Source organism: Microcaecilia unicolor, chromosome 3, assembly GCF_901765095.1.
Source record: "Microcaecilia unicolor chromosome 3, aMicUni1.1, whole genome shotgun sequence".
In the NCBI taxonomy this organism is placed as follows: domain Eukaryota; kingdom Metazoa; phylum Chordata; class Amphibia; order Gymnophiona; family Siphonopidae; genus Microcaecilia; species Microcaecilia unicolor.
In genome coordinates, this window is record NC_044033.1 from 56,272,178 (window position 1) to 56,291,312 (window position 19,135).

Below are 19,135 nucleotides of genomic sequence, written 5' to 3' on the forward strand. Positions count from 1 at the left end.
CCTACATTGGGGGGAGGGCCTCCTGCATGCGTATCCCCCCATACCTTTGGTGGGGAAGACCTTACTGAAACTCAAGCATGACGGCGGCACCTTGATCCTGATCGCACCCTTTTGGCCCCGTCAGATCTGGTTCCCTCTTCTTCTGGAGTTGTCCTCCGAAGAACCGTGGAGATTGGAGTGTTTTCCAACCCTCATCTCGCAGAACGAGGGAGCGCTTCTGCACCCCAACCTTCAGGCTTTGGCTCTCACGGCCTGGATGTTGAGGGCGTAGATTTCGCTGCCTTGGGTCTGCCTGAGGGTGTCTCCCGCGTCTTGCTTGCTTCCAGAAAAGATTCCACTAAGAAGAGTTACTTTTTCAAGTGGAGGAGGTTTGTCGTCTGGTGTGACAGCAAGGCCCTAGAACCTCGTTCTTGTCCTGCACAGACCCTGCTTGAATACCTTCTGCACTTATCGGCGTCTAGTCTCAAGACCAACTCAGTAAGGAACCACCTTAGTGCAATTAGTGCTTACCATCATCGTGTAGAGGGTAAGCCCATCTCTGGACAGCCTTTAGTCGTTCGATTCATGAGAGGTTTGCTTTTGTCAAAGCCCCCTGTCAAGCCTCCTGCTGTCATGGGATCTCAATGTCGTTCTCACCCAGCTGATGAAACCTCCTTTTGAGCTACTGAATTCCTGCCATCTGAAGTACTTGACCTGGAAGGTCATTTTCTTGGTGGCAGTTACTTCAGCTCGTAGAGTCAGTGAGCTTCAAGCCCTAGTAGCTCATGCTCCTTATACTGAATTTCATCATATCAGAGTAGTCCTCACCCTAAGTTCCTGCCAAAGGTGGTGTCGGAGTTCCATCTTAACCAATCAATTGTCTTGCCAACATTCTTTCCCCGGCCTCATACCCGCCCTGCTGAACGTCAGTTGCACACATTGGACTGCAAGAGAGTATTGGCTTTCTACCTGGAGCGGACATAGCCCCACAGACAGTCCGCCCAATTGTTTGTTTCTTTCGACCCCAATAGGAAAGGGGTCGCTGTCGGGAAACGCACCATCTCCAATTGGCTAGCAGATTGCATTTCCTTCATTTACGCCCAGGCTGGGCTGACTCTTGATGGTCATGTCACGGCTCATAGTGTTAGAGCCATGGCAGCGTCAGTGGCCCACTTGAAGTCAGCCACTATTGAATAGATTTGCAAGGCTGCGACGTGGTTATCAGTCCACACATTCACATCTCATTACTGCCTCCAGCAGGATACCCGATGCGACAGTCGGTTTGGGCAGTCGGTGCTGCAGAATCTGTTTGGGGTTTAAATCCAACTCCAACCTCATGCACCTGGTTTTATTCTGTTCAGGCTGCACTCCCAGTTAGTTGTTCTTCGTAGGTCAATTTTTGTTATGTCCTCGCTGTTGCAAGGCCCAATTGACCCTGTTTGTTGTTTTGAGTGAGCCTGGGAGCTAGGGTTACCCCAGTCGTGAGAACAAGCAGCCTGCTTGTCCTCGGAGAAAGCGAATGATACATACCTGTAGCAGGTGTTCTCCGAGGACAGCAGGCTGATTGTTCTCACCTTCCCTCTCTCCTCCCCTTTGGAGTTGTGTCTTTCTTATTCCTTTGCTTGTCATTTAACTGAGCAGGAGCGGTCGCACACGGGCAGAAAGACGGCTGCGCATGCACGGTGGGCGTGCCCCGCGTGTGGGACCTCCCGCAAGACTTTTCTTCTGGTTGGAGGGGGCTGCCTTGGACGTCACCCAGTCGTGAGAACAATCAGCCTGCTGTCCTCGGAGAACACCTGCTACAGGTATGTATCATTCGCTACCCCTGTTTCTCCTTTCCTCCAGGGTATACATGTTCAGGTCAGAAAGTCTCTCCTCATACCATTTTTGTAGTTTTTCTTTGAACTGCTTCAATTCTTTTTACATCCTTAGCAAGATGAGGCCTCCAAAACTGAACACAATACTCCAGGCATGGCCTCACCAACGACTTGTTCAGGGGCATCAATACCACCTTTCTTCTGCTGGTATTAACTTTGGTGTAAGTATATGCAGGAAATCCAATACGTTGAAAAAGGAGACTGTGATAAAATGAGAAGAACAGTGAAAAAAACTTATAGGAGCAGCTGCGAGGGTCAAAAATTTACATCAGGCGTGGGATGCTGTTCAAAAAATACCATCCTGGAAGCCCAGGCCAAATATATTTCATGTATTAAAAAAGGAGGGAGGAAGACCAAATGACAGCCAGCATGGTTAAAATTGAGGTGAAGGAAGCTATTAGAGCTAAAAGAAAATCCTTCAGAAAATGGAAGAAGAAACCGACTGAAAATAATGCAAAGCGTTGATAAGGAAGGCAAAGAGGGACTTTGAAAAAAAGATTGTGTTGGAGGTAAAAACACATAGTAAATTTTTTTTTTTAGGTATATTAAAAGCAAGAAGCAGACAAAAGAATCTGTTGGACTGCTAGATGACCGAGGGGTAAAAGGGGCAATCGGGGAAGACAAAAGCCATAGCTGAGAGATAAAATGAATTCTTTGCTTCGGTCTTCACCGAGGAAGATTTGGGAGAGATACCAGTGCCAGAAATGATATTCAAAGCTGATGAGTCGGAGAAACTGACTGAAATCTCTATAAACCTAGAGGATGTAATGGGGCAATTTGACAAATTGAAGAGTAGCAAATCTCCTGGACCGGATGGTATTCATCCCAGAGTACTGATAGTAATATGTAATTTATCTTTAAAATCGAGCATGGTACCCAAGAAGATTGGAGGGTAGCCCATGTAATACCGATATTTAAAATAGGTTCCAGTGGGGATCCGGGAAATTATAGACCGTTGAGCCTGACTTCGGTGCTGGGCAAAATAGTAGAGACTATTATAAAGATCAAAATTACAGAGCATATTCAAAAGCATGGATTAATGAAACAGAGCCAACATGGATTTAGTGAAGGGAAATCTTGCCTCACCAATCTATTCCATTTCTTTGAAGGGATGAACAAATGTGGATAAAGGCAAGCTGATTGATATTGTGTATCTGGATTTTCAAATGGCATTTGACGAAGTACCTCATGAAAGACTCCAGAAAAAATTAGAGATTCATGGGATAGGACGTAGTGTCCTATTGTGGTTTTAAAAACTGGTTAAAGGATAGAAAACAGAGAGTAGGGTTAAATGGTCAGTATTCTCAATGGAGAAGGATAGATAATGGGGTTCCCCAGCAGTCTGTGCTGGAACCGCTGCTTTTTAACAAATTTATAAATGATCTAGAGATGGGAGTAACTAGTGAGGTAATTAAATTTGCTGACGACACAAAGTTATTCAAAGTTGTTAAATCACGAGAGGATTGTGAAAAATTACAAGAGGACCTTACAAGACTGGGAAACTGGGCATCTAAATTGCAGATGGCGTTTAATGTGAGCAAGTTCAAAGTGATGCATGTGGGGAAGAGGAACCCGAACTATAGCTACGTAATGCAAGGATCAACATTAGGAGTCACCGACCAAGAAAGGGATCTCAGCGTCGTTGTTGATGATACTTTGAAACCCTCTGCTCAGTGTGCTGCGGCGGCTAAGAAAGCAAATAGAATGTTAGTTATTATTAGAAAAGGATTGGAAAAAAAAGTGAGGATGTTATAATGCCTTTGTATCGGTCCATGGTGCGACCGCACCTCGAATATTGTGTTCAATTCTGGTCATCGCATCTCAAAAAATATATAGCGGAGTTAGAAAAGGTACAGAGAAGGGCAGTGAAAATGGTAAAGGTAATGGGATGACTTCCCTTTGAGGAAAGGCTAAAGCAGCTAGGCCTCTTCAGCTTGGAGAAAAGACGGCTGAGGGGAGATATGATAGATGTCTATAAAATAATGAGTGGAGTGGAATGGAACGGGTAGACGTGAATCGTTTGTTTACTCTTTCCAAAAATACTAGCACCTAGGGGGCAAACGATGACGCTACAAAGTAGTAAATTTAATATGAATCAGTGAAAATATTTCTTCACTCAACTTGTAATTAAACTCTGGAATTTGTTGCCAGAGAGTGTGGTATAGGCAGTTAGCTTAGCGGGGTTTAAAAAGGTCTGGACGGCTTCCTAAAGGAAAAGCCCATAGACCATTGTTAAATTGACTTGGGGAAATTCCACTTCTTATTTCTGGGATAAAGCAGCATAAAACGTATTGAACTTTTTTGGGATCTTGCCAGGTATTTGTGACCTGGATTGGCCACTGTTGGAAACAGGATTCTGGTCTTGGTGGACCTTTGGTCTGTCCCAGTGTGGCAATACTTAGGTACCTATCTTAGAGGTTTTCACCTCTGAACTGCTAAGACCACTTTGCTATGTGTTTGGTCCAGTCTAACAGACTGAAAAAATTACTGATGTTAGCATCACCGTTTCGAAAGACAATTAGAAATCATAAGATTTTCAGGTCTCTATTTCCTGTACTTGGAGTTAAAATATGGACCTTCTACCTATTGCGATCTGAACAGAAAACAGCTTCCTTATCTTCAGGAAGAGGCTAAAAACCTTCCCAAAGATTGCTTCATTACAGTCAATTAACGTCTACCTCCTAGTATTGTCCATTATCCTTTCCTATAATGTTTTTAGTCTCATGCATTACACCAGTGGTCTCTAATTGTTCTCATACCTCACACTAACATTATTGGCTTTTGTCTCGCCTAGAATGTAAATTGCACTGAACACTGGAAAAGGGATATTAGCGGTATACAAGAATTGATTTGAATTGAAATGTTAATTGCCAGACACTTGACCAGTCTTCTAATGTTTGAAGATCCCTTCTCAAGGTTTCTGCTCCCTCCAGGATATCCACACTATTGGCTATCTTTATGTCATCCTCAAAAGGCAAACTTTTCCTTCCAATACTTCAGTAATGTCTCTCACAAATATGTTAAATAGAATCGGCCCCAGCACCGACCCCTGAGGCACTCCATTAACTACCTTTTTTTCCACCTAGCGGATTCCATTTACCACTACCCTTTTCCTATCTAGTTCACCACTTTGGGTTCTAAGTTCAGCCTTCTCAGCTTATCCAGGAGTCTTCTGTGAGGGACCGTATAGTTCATGAAGATTTGCTAGGAGCAGTTTTTTCTGCTTATGGATGTGCTCATTGATCTTCTCAGAGACAGTGTCTTTCTTTCCAGGGCAGATCATGTTTTTAATTATTTTATCCAGATTAAAATATTTTGTGCAGTTTTATACTGACTCTGGTTGAATATCCTCTGTTTCAGCTTTCATTGTGTGAGCATATTTTATTGTCATAGGTTTTTATTCATTCAGATTTTCTTTTGCCGTAGCAAACCTGTCTGCCTACTTTTCCAGGTTTCATCGGATTGCACCCAAGAGCAGTTAGACTTACGTTAATATCAGTCTCTTCAAATCTACTTGAGGTTTCTTCATATTCTGATACAGTACCACTGGCACCCAAAGAACTTGCTGCAGAATCTGATGTTAAACACATAGGACAAAGGTTTTGGCCAGGTTTAATTTCTTGTTGACATCTGCTGCTGTAAGAAATTTTCCTAGCAAGACCCATGGATACTGTTTTTAGAGCATCCTTTATTGCAGTAGCATGAACTGAAAATGGATCAGCCAATGATTTCTGCCTGAACTCATACTTGTTCAAATAAACTTCCATATCATCAAGCTGATCAATCCATAGACTGGTGGGTTGTGTCCATCTACCAGCAGGTGGAGATAGAGAGCAAACTTTTGCCTCCCTATATGTGGTCATGTGCTGCCGGAAACTCCTCAGTATGTTCTCTATCTCAGCAGGTAGTGGTCACACACAGCAGCAGCTCTGGCTAGGCCTCCAAGCCTAATTTTTAGGTTTTGTTGAGTGCCTGGGGTTGAGGGCTCTTTTGAGCAAGTGCAAACCTGGTGGTGCCAGGTCCCTCCTTTTCTCCCCCCTCCCGCTGGCTCCGTTAAAAAAAAAAAAAAAAATTTTGAACGTCCTTAAAGGCGTTTATTTCGACGTTTATTTAAGCGTCTATTGCAGCTACTCACTGGGACACCAGGTCGTTACAGCTCGGAGCGGACAGCAGGTAATTTTTACCTTTTTATAGCGGGCAGGGGGTTCCCCGATTCTTCTCCTCGTGGCATATGGCGTCGGAGGGCGAGGGCGCAAAGGGTCGCTCCCCGGATCGCTGGAGCGCTTCTAGAGGGGATGCGGGGGTCTTCAAGCCTGATTCGCCCTTGTTGGGTGACAGTTTCGTGACCGATGTATGTCCCGGTCCTTCCTCCGGCGTGGCGGTTTTCCCCGCCATAAACGCCCATCCCCCGCTCCTCGCCTCCGCCATCTTGGCCGGCCACGCGGCTCGGACGGCTTCTTCTTGTGCCGCCCTTGAGGTTGGAGACATTAATGCCATGAACGCCCTTAATTTGGGCGACGGCACAAAAGCGGCTAAAGTTAAGAGCCGTTCTTCCCGCGCGGCTCCTTCGCGGAGTGTCGCACCGGACGCCATCTTGGATGCGCAGCATGTCTCTCCCCCGCTCTTGCGAGCGCCGGTTGAGGGTGCGTCTAGGGCTGTTGCCCAGGCTGCGGAAGTGCCCAGTCTGGGGGGTTTCTCCCCCGAGTTTGTTTTGCTGCTGCATCAGGCCTTCCTCATGCACAACGCTGCCCCTGCTCCCTCGTCTGGTAAAGAGGTTGAGGTTCCCAGAGGCAAACGCCCTCGGGTTGATTCCCAGGCCTTGGAGGAATTTGTCTCCTCCGATGTAGATGAGGGCAGCGTGTCTGAGGTCTCCCAACGGTCCTTTGCGGATTCCTTGGAGGAGACGGATCCCCGCTCGGTTGGAGCGGATGACCCCTCTGCAGCGCGGCTTTTTAGCCCAGAGGATTTGCCCAACCTGTTGCTACAGGCCATGGACACTTTGAAGATTTCCTCTCCGGAGGACGTCTCTCCCTCAGCCCCTGTTGGCTCTGCCATTATGCTGGGGACGAAGCGCCCGCCTAGAACCTTCCACGTGCATGATGCTATGCACACCTTAATTTCGGCTCAATGGGATGTCCCAGAAGCGAGCCTTAAAGTGGCTAGGGCTATGTCCCGCCTCTATCCTTTGGCTGTGAGTGAACGTGAGGCCTATCTGTGGCCTACCGTGGATTCTTTAATCACTGCGGTGACTAAGAAAACGGCGTTGCCGGTGGAAGGTGGCACGGCCCTAAAGGACGCCCAAGACAGAAGATTGGAGGCGGCCTTAAGGTCGTCCTACGAGGCTACTGCTTTAAATTTGCAGGCCTCAGTTTGCGGTTCCTATGTGGCCAGGGCGTGCCTGACTATGGTGCGGCGGGCTTCCCCCTCGGATTCTTCCTTGAGGGATGATTGGCCGGCCCTGGAATCGGGCTTGGCCTATTTGGCAGACTTGCTGTATGATGTCTTGAGAGCCTCAGCTAAAGGCATGGCTCAGACAATCTCTGCGCGGCGGTGGCTTTGGCTGAAGCATTGGTCTGCTGACCATGCCTCTAAATCCCGCCTGGCTAGATTGCCTTTTAAAGGCAAGCTGCTCTTTGGGGTCGAGCTGGACAAAATCGTGACCGATCTCGGCACGTCTAAGGGCAAGAAGTTACCAGAGGTCAGGGCTCGAGCTAGTGCTCGCCCCGGTACCTCCAGAGGACGGTTTCAGGAAGCCCGTCGGTACCGCCCGGGCAGGTCGGGCTCTTCTGCCTCCTCTTCCTTTAAGAGGACCTTCTCCCCCAAGCAGCGTTCCTTTCGCAGAGACCGCCGTCCCGGAGGTGCTCCCTCCGGTCCTCCCCCAGGGTCTCGTACCCAATGACGGGGTCTTGGTCCACGCCCCAGTGCAGATTGGAGGACGGCTGTCCTCGTTTCTGGGCGAGTGGACCACAATAACTTCAGACGCTTGGGTGCTGGAAGTCATCAGAGACGGCTACAAGCTAGAGTTCTGCCGACCCTTAAAAGACGGGTTTGTACTCTCTCCCTGCAAGTCTCCGGTCAAAGCTGTGGCAGTGCAGCAGACCTTGGACAATCTCATCCGCCTGGGGGCGGTCGTTCCGGTGCCAGAAAATCAGCTTGGCAAGGGACGTTACTCCATTTACTTTGTGGTACCAAAGAAAGGAGGTTCTGTTCGGCCTATCCTCGACCTCAAAGGGGTCAATCGGGCCTTGAAAGTTCGGCACTTTCGCATGGAGACTCTCCGCTCTGTTATAGCGGCAGTGAAGGCAGGGGAGTACCTGGCATCCTTGGACATCAAGGAAGCGTACTTGCATATTCCCATCTGGCCTCCTCATCAACGCTTCCTGCGTTTTGCAGTACTGGGCCGACACTTCCAGTTCAGAGCCCTCCCGTTCGGGTTGGCTACTGCTCCGCGGACCTTCTCCAAAGTAATGGTGGTCATCGCGGCCTTCCTGAGGAAGGAAGGAGTACAAGTCCATCCTTATCTGGACGACTGGTTGATCCGAGCCCCCTCTTATGCAGAGTGCGGCAAAGCTGTGAACCGGGTGGTTGCTCTTTTGAGCTCCCTGGGATGGATCATCAACTGGGAGAAAAGCCAGCTGCGCCCCACTCAGTCCCTGGAGTATCTGGGAGTTCGATTCGACACCCAAGTGGGCAGAGTGTTCCTGCCAGACAATCGGATTGTCAAGCTTCAGGCTCAGGTGAACCAGTTCCTAGTAGCCTCTCCTCTTCGGGCTTGGGACTATGTGCAGCTGTTGGGCTCTATGACGGCCACGATGGAAGTAGTGCCCTGGGCCAGGGCTCATATGAGACCACTTCAACACTCTCTGCTGCAGCGCTGGACTCCGGTGTCGGAGGATTATGCTGTGCGCCTTCCCTTGGGCCCAGCAGTGCGCAAGGCGCTGAGCTGGTGGACGCAGATGGACAAGTTGTCTGCAGGAATGCCTCTGGTGACCCCAGAGTGGATTGTCGTCACGACGGACGCTTCCTTGTCGGGCTGGGGAGCCCACTGCTTGGGAAGGACAGCGCAGGGACTCTGGTCTCCTGCAGAGGCAAAGTGGTCTATCAACCTCCTGGAACTCAGAGCCATTCGGTTGGCGCTTTTGGAGTTCATCCCGGTACTGGCGTTGAAACCAGTACGGGTTCTGTCGGACAATGCCACGGCTGTGGCCTATGTCAACCGCCAGGGAGGTACCAAGAGCGCCCCTCTAGCCAAGGAGGCTATGAATCTATGCCAGTGGGCGGAAGCGAACCTGGAGCAGCTTTCAGTGGCCCACATTGCCGGAGTCATGAATGTCAAGGCGGACTTTCTCAGTCGCCATACCTTGGAGCCCGGAGAGTGGCAGCTATCTGCTCAGGCGTTCTTGGACATCACGAAGCGCTGGGGCCAGCCGAGCCTAGATCTGATGGCGTCATCGGCCAATTGCCAAGTGCCGCGCTTCTTCAGCAGAGGACGGGACCCTCGATCCCTGGGAGTAGATGCTCTTCTCCAACAGTGGCCGACACAAGAGCTTCTCTATGTGTTCCCGCCCTGGCCCATGTTGGGCAGGGTGCTAGACCGGGTGGCAAAGCATCCCGGCAGGGTAATCCTGGTGGGTCCGGATTGGCCCAGACGTCCCTGGTATGCGGACTTGATCAGGCTCTCAGTCGACGATCCTCTGCGACTGCCAGTGGAGCAGGGCCTGTTGCATCAGGGTCCCGTGGTGATGGAGGATCCCTCCCCCTTTGGTCTTACGGCCTGGCTATTGAGCGGCAGCGTCTGAGGAAGAAGGGCTTCTCAGACAAGGTCATCGCCACTATGCTGAGAGCGAGGAAGCGCTCTACTTCTACTGCTTACGCCAGGGTTTGGCGTATCTTTGCAGCGTGGTGTGAAGCAGGCTCACTTTCTCCCTTCACTGCTCCAATTTCTTCAGTGTTGACGTTCCTGCAAGAAGGTCTAGAGAAAGGCCTGTCGCTCAGTTCCCTTAAAGTCCAGGTAGCGGCTCTGGCTTGCTTCAGGGGCCGCCTGAAGGGTGTTTCCCTGGCTTCGCAGCCAGATGTGGTGCGCTTTCTCAAGGGAGTTAATCACCTGCGCCCTCCTCTGCACTCAGTGGTGCCTGCGTGGAATCTCAACCTGGTGCTAAGAGCATTGCAGAAGCCGCCTTTTGAACCCTTGTCGAGGGCATCTCTGAAAGACCTGACGTTGAAAGCAGTCTTTTTGGTGGCTATCACTTCAGCCAGAAGAGTTTCCGAGCTCCAGGCGCTCTCTTGTCGAGAGCCTTTTCTGCAGTTCACTGAGGCAGGAGTGACTATTCGCACAGTGCCTTCCTTCCTGCCCAAGATTGTTTCTCGATTCCATGTGAATCAGCAGCTCTGTCTCCCTTCCTTTCGTAGGGAGGACTACCCAGAGGAGTACTCTGCTCTTAAATATCTGGATGTGAGACGAGTCATCATCAGATACTTGGAAGTGACCAATGATTTCCGGAAGTCAGATCATCTGTTTGTCCTGTGTGCAGGTCCTCGTAAGGGTCTGCAGGCTGCTAAGCCTACAGTGGCAAGATGGGTCAAGGAAGCCATTGCAGCGGCTTATGTGGCCGCGGGGAAGGTGCCGCCTATCCAGCTGAAGGCTCACTCCACAAGAGCTCAGGCGGCCTCGATGGCAGAGGCCGGATCCGTCTCCTTGGAAGAGATATGCAAGGCGGCAACTTGGGCTTCGGCTCATACATTCTCCAAGCATTACCGTTTGACTGTGGCTGCACGGGCAGAGGCCCGGTTTGGAGCTTCAGTGTTGAGGTCAGGGATTTCAATGTCCCGCCCTGGGTGAGTACTGCTTCGGTACATCCCACCAGTCTATGGATTGATCAGCTTGATGATATGGAAGGTAAAATTATGTATAATCATACCTGATAATTTTCTTTCCATTAATCATAGCTGATCAATCCATAGCCCCTCCCAGATATCTGTACTGTTTTTATTCTGGTTGCATTTCAGGTTCAAGTTTAGTCTTCAGTTACTTCAGAAAGACTTCGTGTTCAAGTTTTTTCACTTGGATTCTTCAAGAGTTAAGACGAGTTTGTGTTACAGTGAGCTGCTGCATTCCTCTCCCCTCCGTTTTACGGGGCTGGATTGAGACTTAAAATTCTGCCGGCACTCCCTCCCGCTTCGTGCGGCTGTAGGGCAGCTTTGTACCCTCCCGCTTCGGCGGTGTTAGGGTCAGTCAGCTCCTCCCGCGGTTGCGGTTGCAGGATAAGCCAGATCCCCCCGCATCGGCGGGTGTGGTGTCCCTCCCCCGCTCCGCGGGGATGAGCTGGACGGATTCCCCTCCCCCACTTGTGTGGGGATGAGCTGGGTTAATTCCCCTCCCCCGTTTCGGCGGTGGTGAGCTGGGCAGAGTGTCCCTTCGTGGGTGTAATTCTCTAAGTGCTGAGTCCTGCGGATGGAGCTTTGATATCGACATACTGAGGAGTTTCCGGCAGCACATGACCACATATAGGGAGGCAAAAGTTTGCTCTCTATCTCCACCTGCTGGTAGATGGACACAACCCACCAGTCTATGGATTGATCAGCTATGATTAATGGAAAGAAAATTATCAGGTATGATTATACATAATTTTACCTTTCTTGAGATAGTAGCATAAGGTAGCATTTGAAGATGAAACTGTGCCTTCAAGTCCACTGATTCTTGGAAATAGTAGATCCTTCTCATTCTCAGTTAAAGATGACAGATTCAACAGACCAACCTTCCTCCAGTAAGCTTTCTGCTGACAACTGTCCTCACAATGAATTCCAACAGAGCAAAACCCTAATTTCTCAGCCATATTGTCACTATAGGTCCAAAGAACTTAAAAATCTATTAAATTTAAGAAATTGTCCAGAGATAGTCAAGCAGCTTTAGTACACTAATTTCTGAAATACTGAATAACAAATCAGTTTGAACAAAGTCAATATAGAGTCTTAACTAAAATGTAATCATATGACCTGTGTCCAGTTATTCTCATTGGTCAGTTAAATGTGTGCAAGCATCTCATTGGTCAGAATTTCATATTTTTCTAGCTTTCATTGGCTAGATTCCAAAGATACTAGTAATAATTTATTTACCTATAGATTCTATGTGGTTTACCTTTAGAAAGTTTAAATAGTTAACCTGGAAATTGTTTAGAAGTTATCGAGTCTGTAGACAGACATACAGATCTGTGCAACTTAGACAAAATAATTTTGGACCTTTTTTTGCAAAACTTGTTCTGGTAGAGAACTTTATGACAGAAAGTCTGTCTGATTTATATTTTAAAAGAGCTAAATTATGACTAAACATCATAAAATTATATTTAAACACTGTATAAAAACAAGTTCACTTAATTTAAGCAACCAATACTATAATTTTTACAGTTACTCATGATGCACATATAGTTCTATGAGATTACTTTTGGCTCCTAAGATTAACATATAAAGCCTGAGAAGCAAAATGAAACTGGCATCAAATGAAAGGATTTGCGTGCACTTTCTAATGATGTAAAGCTCATTTTTGCACTACCTGTCCTATGGAATAAAAATTGCCTCTGAAGTGGGCTCACAGGAGTATGACAATTTTCAGTGAGGCATATCAGTAAAACTATAGGTTCCAGTTGCACAAAATTAACACACATTGCTCATTTTAACCAGTGCTACTAACAGATTAAATATGAGAGCTTTTCCTTTAATATCTTTGGCACAGTAGGTTGCTGAAAGCGGCACTTTATGTGAGATTGAATTAATAAAATCCCATTTTTGACAATATCTCAGATACCATGTGTCCCACACGGCTCAAAAGAGGTTGCAATTTCTGAATGTACACAATCCTGAATAAGTGGTTCAAATTTCACAGCTGTAGGATACTTAATAGCAGAGCTAAGACCTAAAAGGTGTCCAAACTTTCAGTCGGCCGCGAACTGTGCCGACCCTCTGCTGGATAAAAAGCCAGTATCTTAACCAGTTGAAGATAGAACTCTGAGATTTTGCACTTTTCCATCTTTTATATTGGTCTTCATTCTGGTAGATTATTATCAATTTCTGAAATGGTGAGGTAGAGATCATTGTTTGAATTGACATGAAATGACCCATGTCTGTCTATGAATGCCTCGCTTCTACTTAGTTACTTTCCTTTTTTTTTTTTTTTTTAATTATTTGTTAGGCGTTCTGTCTATGGCAGATTTTTTTTAGTATGTGGCAGGGAATGTTGGGGTGTCCCATCCCCCCCCCCCCCCCCCCCCCCCCCCCCCCCCGGATCCTCAGACGTTTACAGGAGCTCATATGTGCTTTCAAGAAAATAAGCTCCTTTTAGTTCAGAGCTGGGTGGGATGACTTTTTTTTTTTTTTTTTTTACTGATTTTATTTGTTATTTACCATTATATGTTTTCCTTTTTAATTAAATCAGAGCTTCCAGGGTCTTCTGCCAACTTGCGCTTTGTTCTGGAGTGGACATGGAACAAAGTGGTTTGTACCAAAGAAGAACTGGACAGAATTTGTAAGTATTGCAATATATCTTGTTTTATTAAGTTAGTGGTTGAATACTGTAGGAAGCAACGCAAAAATATTTCCGGCTTTGCTCCCAGTTACAGCAGTTTTAGATTTGATGGCTACAGTTTAATGAATAGTTGATCAGTTTGTCACTGGATGTAATAATGTAATATTTTATATCCATAAGGTACTTCACTGTTTGATGGCTCATGTAACTTCATTGATCCACAAACCCTCCAGTCTCTGCAACACTGTCATCTGCTGCTTAGCAACCTGGGCACTGTCTTGAACTGCTTTCTAACTGAAGCACAAGAGCTCACCGAGAGAGGTCTGTAGAGCCTGTAAATTCTAACCAGTACACACATTTTTATATTAAAACATTTGATTATCAGATATAGGACTCCTTTCTATCTCTTAATCACATTGCATCTGCTGAAAATAGTAATGGTAATCTGAGTTGCTTTTTCTGTCAGACTGCATTATGAAGCCGTGGTAAAAAGAGGACAGGAAAATATGCTGTAGTTTTTAACGTTTTACCCTTTGCTCTCTTGTTATGGAACAGTCATTGTTCTCTGAAACCTTGTTTTTACAAGTTTATAGAATCCTTTATTCTGATGATCTGTTTCAGCACTGATTAACTGTGATAAATACACTAGAGGCCAGTGTAAAAAAACATTAATAAATAAAAGTGCTAAACTTCAGGCACTTTTTTAAACTTAACGTAAAAAAAAATAAATTAATGCATGATGTGGTAAGCAGTTGGTATGCAACTGCATGCTAATAAAATGCATGAAGACTTAGTAAGTTTAATGCATCTCTTGCACATTTGGAAGGTGAGCTAAAATGATAGTCTCTGACTTTACTAATTTCAACTTAAAGAAATTGCCCCCAGCCCCACCAAAACTATAGGACTCCTGCCCTTGCATGGCACTTCCACCTGCAACAGTTGATTTTTCCAGTTAGTAATTGGGGAAGGACAGGGTTTCCTCTAAGGAGTGGCTTTGTGTGTGCAAAATATTTTTCATGTGAGCAGCACGTTTTAAAAACCAACAATTTTTCAGCACCAGTATTAACAATGCTGTGCATAGCACAAAAAAAATTTTTTTTTGTGAGCAACCATGTAAACTGTTGAGCGATGCTCCTAAAATATATGAATAGTCACTCATGTGCTCTGCTTAGAGGGAACATTGGCAAGGAGTATGGGGCAGTTTTGGTGGGGATCCTACTGATTCAGTGGAAGAGGGAATGGTGTCATTGGGCAGAGGACTGTTTTTGTTGTGGCTTTTTTTTTTTTTTTAAGAAAAAAAAAGGTTGGACAGAGATGGACTAAAATTAACTCGCTCTTCCTTAATATCCTTACCAGACTTGTCCAGAACCTGAAGGTTATGTATATCAATCAGCAGATGGAGAGCGAGAATAGAGGGTTGTGAGTTCTACCCTATATGGCACCATGCAGCTTGAGCTCTCCAGTATTTGTCTTTAGCAGACGGTAATGTGTGGACTGTGCAGTTCTGAAGTGTTTGGGGAGGCTGGTTTTTGGGCCAGCTGGCAGAAGGAGTGGGCTCTCATGAAGGATTTTTACCAGATGCAAGCAGGGATGCCCTTCTCCCCTAAGTTCTACTACTGCTCCACAATGCCTTCCTCCATAAGAGATTGCAAGGTCTAGGAGAGGGATAGCTCTTTCTCTGCAGTGGTGGAACCTGGAGGAACAGTGAAGGCTCTTAGAAGCTCCTGATTTGGGATTCATTCAGTAGTCTCTATGGCACTCTTAGACCTCATGAGGACTGCTTCCCTAGCAGAACCTTTGGAGAAAGGGGAGTTTCCAGTGAGTGAGAGTGATGATCTTACAGTAGTTTTGACTTTTTTTTTTTTTTTTTTTAAAGAAAGAAGAGCAGTCAGCAATAGCTAGGTCCTTTGAGGCTCAAAGTATTCTGCCCTTGGTGGGGGACCCCATCTTAGAGGATATTAGGAAGCATCCACAGACTTCAAAGTCATAGATAAGCTCTCCCTGTTAGTGCCTTGAGAAAAAGAAAAATGTAAACAGTTTAAGGTAAATGTCAGTAAATCTTTGTTGGCTTTTAGCAGGAACACCACCATCCCTGTTGAAGGGGGACATTGTGCTCGAGGATCTTCAAGGTCACAAGTTAGAGATGGTACTGAGGCAGGCGTTCGAGGCCTCCATCCTTATGCTCCATGTCTGTAGTGTAGTGCCTATGTTTTAGAACTTGTCTGTGCTGGGTACAGCAGGATGAAAGGGTACATAACTACTGGACAAAGTGGAACATCAGTGAACATAAGAGTAGCCATACCGGGTCAGACCAATGGTCCATCTAGTCCAGTATCCTGTTTCCAAACAGTGGCCAAGCCATGACACAAGAACCTGGCAGAAACCCAATTTTTGGCAACATTCCATGCTACCAATCCCGAGGCAAGCAGCTGTCTCTCCATGTCTGTCGCAATAGCAAATTTTGGACTTTTCCTCCAGGAACTTATCCAAACATTTTTAAAACCCAGATATTCTAACCGCTGATACCACATCCTCTGGCAAAAGAGTTCCAGTGCTTAACTATTCGTTGAGTGAAAAAAATATTTCCTCCTATTTGTTTTAAAAGTATCTTCGTGTAACTTCCTTGACTGTCCCCTCTTTGTACTTTTGGAACAAGTAAAAAATTGATTTACTTCTACTCATTCTACACCACTCAGGGTTTTGTAGACCTCAATCATAGCTCCCCTCATCCATCTCTTTTCCAAGCTGAAAAGCCCTAATCTCTTTAGCCTTTCCTCATATGAGAAGAGTTCCGTCCCCTTTATCATTTTCGTTGCTCTTCTTTGAACTTTTTTTTAATTCCGCTATATCATTTTTGAGATACGACGACCAGAACTGAATGCAATACTCAAGGTGCAGTCACATCAAGGAGCGATACAGAGGCATTATAGTATTTTCGGTCTTATTCACCATCCCTTTCCTAATAATTCCTAGCATCTTATTTGCATTTTTGGCCGCAGCCGCACACTGAGCAGAAGATTTCAGCATATTATCTACAATGACACTTAGATCTTTTTCTTGAGTGCTGACCCCCCAAGGTGGACCCTGGCATCAGGTAACTATGATTTGGATTATTCTTTCCAACGTGTATCACCTTGCATTTGTCTACATTAAATTTCATCTGCCATTTAGTTGCCCAGTCTTCCAAGTTCCTAAGGTTTTCCTGCAATATTTCACAGTCCGCACGTGTTTGAACAACCTTGAATAGATTTGTATCATCTGCAAATGTAATCACCTCACTCGTCCCAATTTCCATATCATTTATAAATATGTTAAATAGCACCTGTCCCAGTACAGATCCATGCTGCACTCCACTGTTCACCTTCCTCCATTGAGAGAAATGACCATTTAACCCTACCCTCTGTTTTCTGTCCAATAACTGATTTCTAATCCGCACCAGAACCTTGCCTCCTATCCCACGACTCTTTAATTTTTCAGAAGTCTCTCATGAGGAACTTTTATCAAAAGCTTTCTGAAAATCTAGATACACTACATCAACTGGCTCACCTTTATCCATATGTTTATTCACGCCTTCAAAGAAATGAAGCAAATAGGTGAGGCAAGAAATCCCTCGGCTGAACCCATGCTGACTCTATCCCATTAAAACCATGTTTGTCTGTGTGTTCTGTAATTTTATTCTTTATAATAGTTTCCACTATTTTGCCTGGCACCGACATCAGGCTTACTGGTCTGTAATTTGCTGAATCACCCCTAGAACCCTTTTTAAAAGTCGGCGTCACATTGGCCACCCTCCAGTCTTCGGGTACTACGGAAGTGGATTGTCTGGAAGCCAGCTTGGCTTACATAGCAGATGTCCTTTGTGATTTAATTAGGACTTCTGCGAGAGACACAGCAATGATGGTGTCAGCCAAATGTCTGCTGTGGCATTGCAATTGGTAGCAGGTATGACTTTTTAGTAGACTTAATTTCAGCGCTGTGGAGTTGGAGTTAAAATCATAAGCAATTTTGAGTGGAGTCGTTAAAAATGTAGTGGTACTGACTCCAACCCCTGCTTCGGAAAAAAAAATATATAAGTTTATCATCGTTATATATAAAATTGTAATTTAAAAAAAACACAAAAAATGCACACACACACACACCCACCCTCTGTAGAGAGAAGTTACTCTTTGGGGAGGATCTCGAGAAACTGGTAAAGAACTTGAGTCAGTCAAAGCCTTACAGGTTGCTGGAAGACCAGCCCTAATCTTTCATTGTGCTTGGCTGCCAGTGGGACTAGTATTATGATGATAAGCCATACAAACCAGGGCACTCTGTTTCCAGTTGCATCAGGCTTCATTTCAAGGTGACTGGAAGGTAACAAACGACTTCGGGTCTCTGGGTCCCCTCAACCTCTCCAAACCACCCTTGGAGACATGGATAGGCGGTTATCTGATGAAGTTTTTCCAGTAACATATTCAAATCACATCCCACCAGTGTTCATTTTAGTATACCACAAACCCCAAAGGTGGTTCCACAAAATATCACCTTACTGATAAAAACAGCTTCTCTTCCAGAGAAGCAGCACCACTGGATTTTGTGCTGCTTCTATGGGAGAGAAGCTGTTTTTATCTGTAAGGTGATATTTTGTGGAACCACCTGTGGGGTTTGTTATTGAAGTCCCTGATGCAGCCCTGGTGAGGGCCAAACAAGATCTTGTTGGGCTCACATTCATTTTATGATTTTTCATTTCAGTGGCGTAGCCAGTGGCGTTCCTAGGGTGGCTGACACCCAGGGCGGATCGCCGATGCGACCCCCCCCCCCCCCCCCCGGCGAAACGACGGACACCCCCCCCCCCCCCCCGGGTGCATCTTTACCTGCTGGGGGGGGGAGGGGGGTGCCGCGCATCTATCGGCAACGCTCATTCCCTGCTCCCTCTGCCCCGGAACGGGTTACTTCCTGTTCCGGGGCAGAGGGAGCAGGGAACAAGCATTGCTGACAGACGCGTGGCACCCCCCCCCCCCCCCCCCCAGCGGTGAAACGATGGACACAACCTCCCCTCCCCGGCGAAACGACCCCCCCCCCCCCCCCCCCCCCCGGGAGTATCTTTACCTGCTGCTGGGGGGGGGGGGGGGGGGGGATTGCCGCGCGCCAGTCGGCTTCGCTCGTTCCCTGCTCCCTCTGCCCCGGAACAGGAAGTAACCCGTTCCGGGGCAGAGGGAGCAGGGAACGAGCGTTGCCGACTGACGCGCTGCACCCCCCCAGCGGCGTGCACCCGGGGCGGACCGCCCCCCCCTTGGTACGCCACTGGGCATAGCCACAGGTGGGCTGGGGCCCACCCACTTTGGACTCAGGCCCACCCAAAATTGTGGCACTCTTGCTGTGGCTGGTGGGGATCCCCTACCTTGCTAGCTGAAGATTTTCTCTCCTTGAGCAGCCAGCTCTCTTCCAAATGTCCTCCAGCAAAACTTGCCTTGTGCTGACGCTGAGACTGGCCCTTCTGCACATGCTTAGTTTTCACACATGCAAAAGCACTGAGCATGCCCAGCCTGCCGGCAACAGCATTAGTTTGATTCAAGTCCTGCCGGCTGCCATTTGGAAGAGTTCTGGCTGCTTGAGGAGGAGGAAATCTTCAGCTGGCAGGGTTTGGGGATCCCCGCCAGCTCAAGTATTTAATATTTGGGGTTAGTGAGCAGGGAGGGGTGCAGAGAGGAGCAAACTGGGGAGGGGCGAATTCCATGTCCACCCACCTTGGGCACAGGCCCACCCAAAATTGGCCGCCTATCTA

At 46.9% G+C, this 19,135-nt stretch overlaps 1 protein-coding gene across 1 annotated transcript in view; it reads left to right on the forward strand.

Moving 5' to 3' along the window:
• AHCTF1 (AT-hook containing transcription factor 1) overlaps positions 1-19,135 on the forward strand; it is a 553,711-nt gene that overhangs the window by 243,006 nt on the left and 291,570 nt on the right. The window contains 2 exon segments of the mRNA XM_030195951.1: positions 13,282-13,371; positions 13,552-13,692. Of these exon segments, the coding sequence (XP_030051811.1) occupies positions 13,282-13,371; positions 13,552-13,692 (231 nt within the window).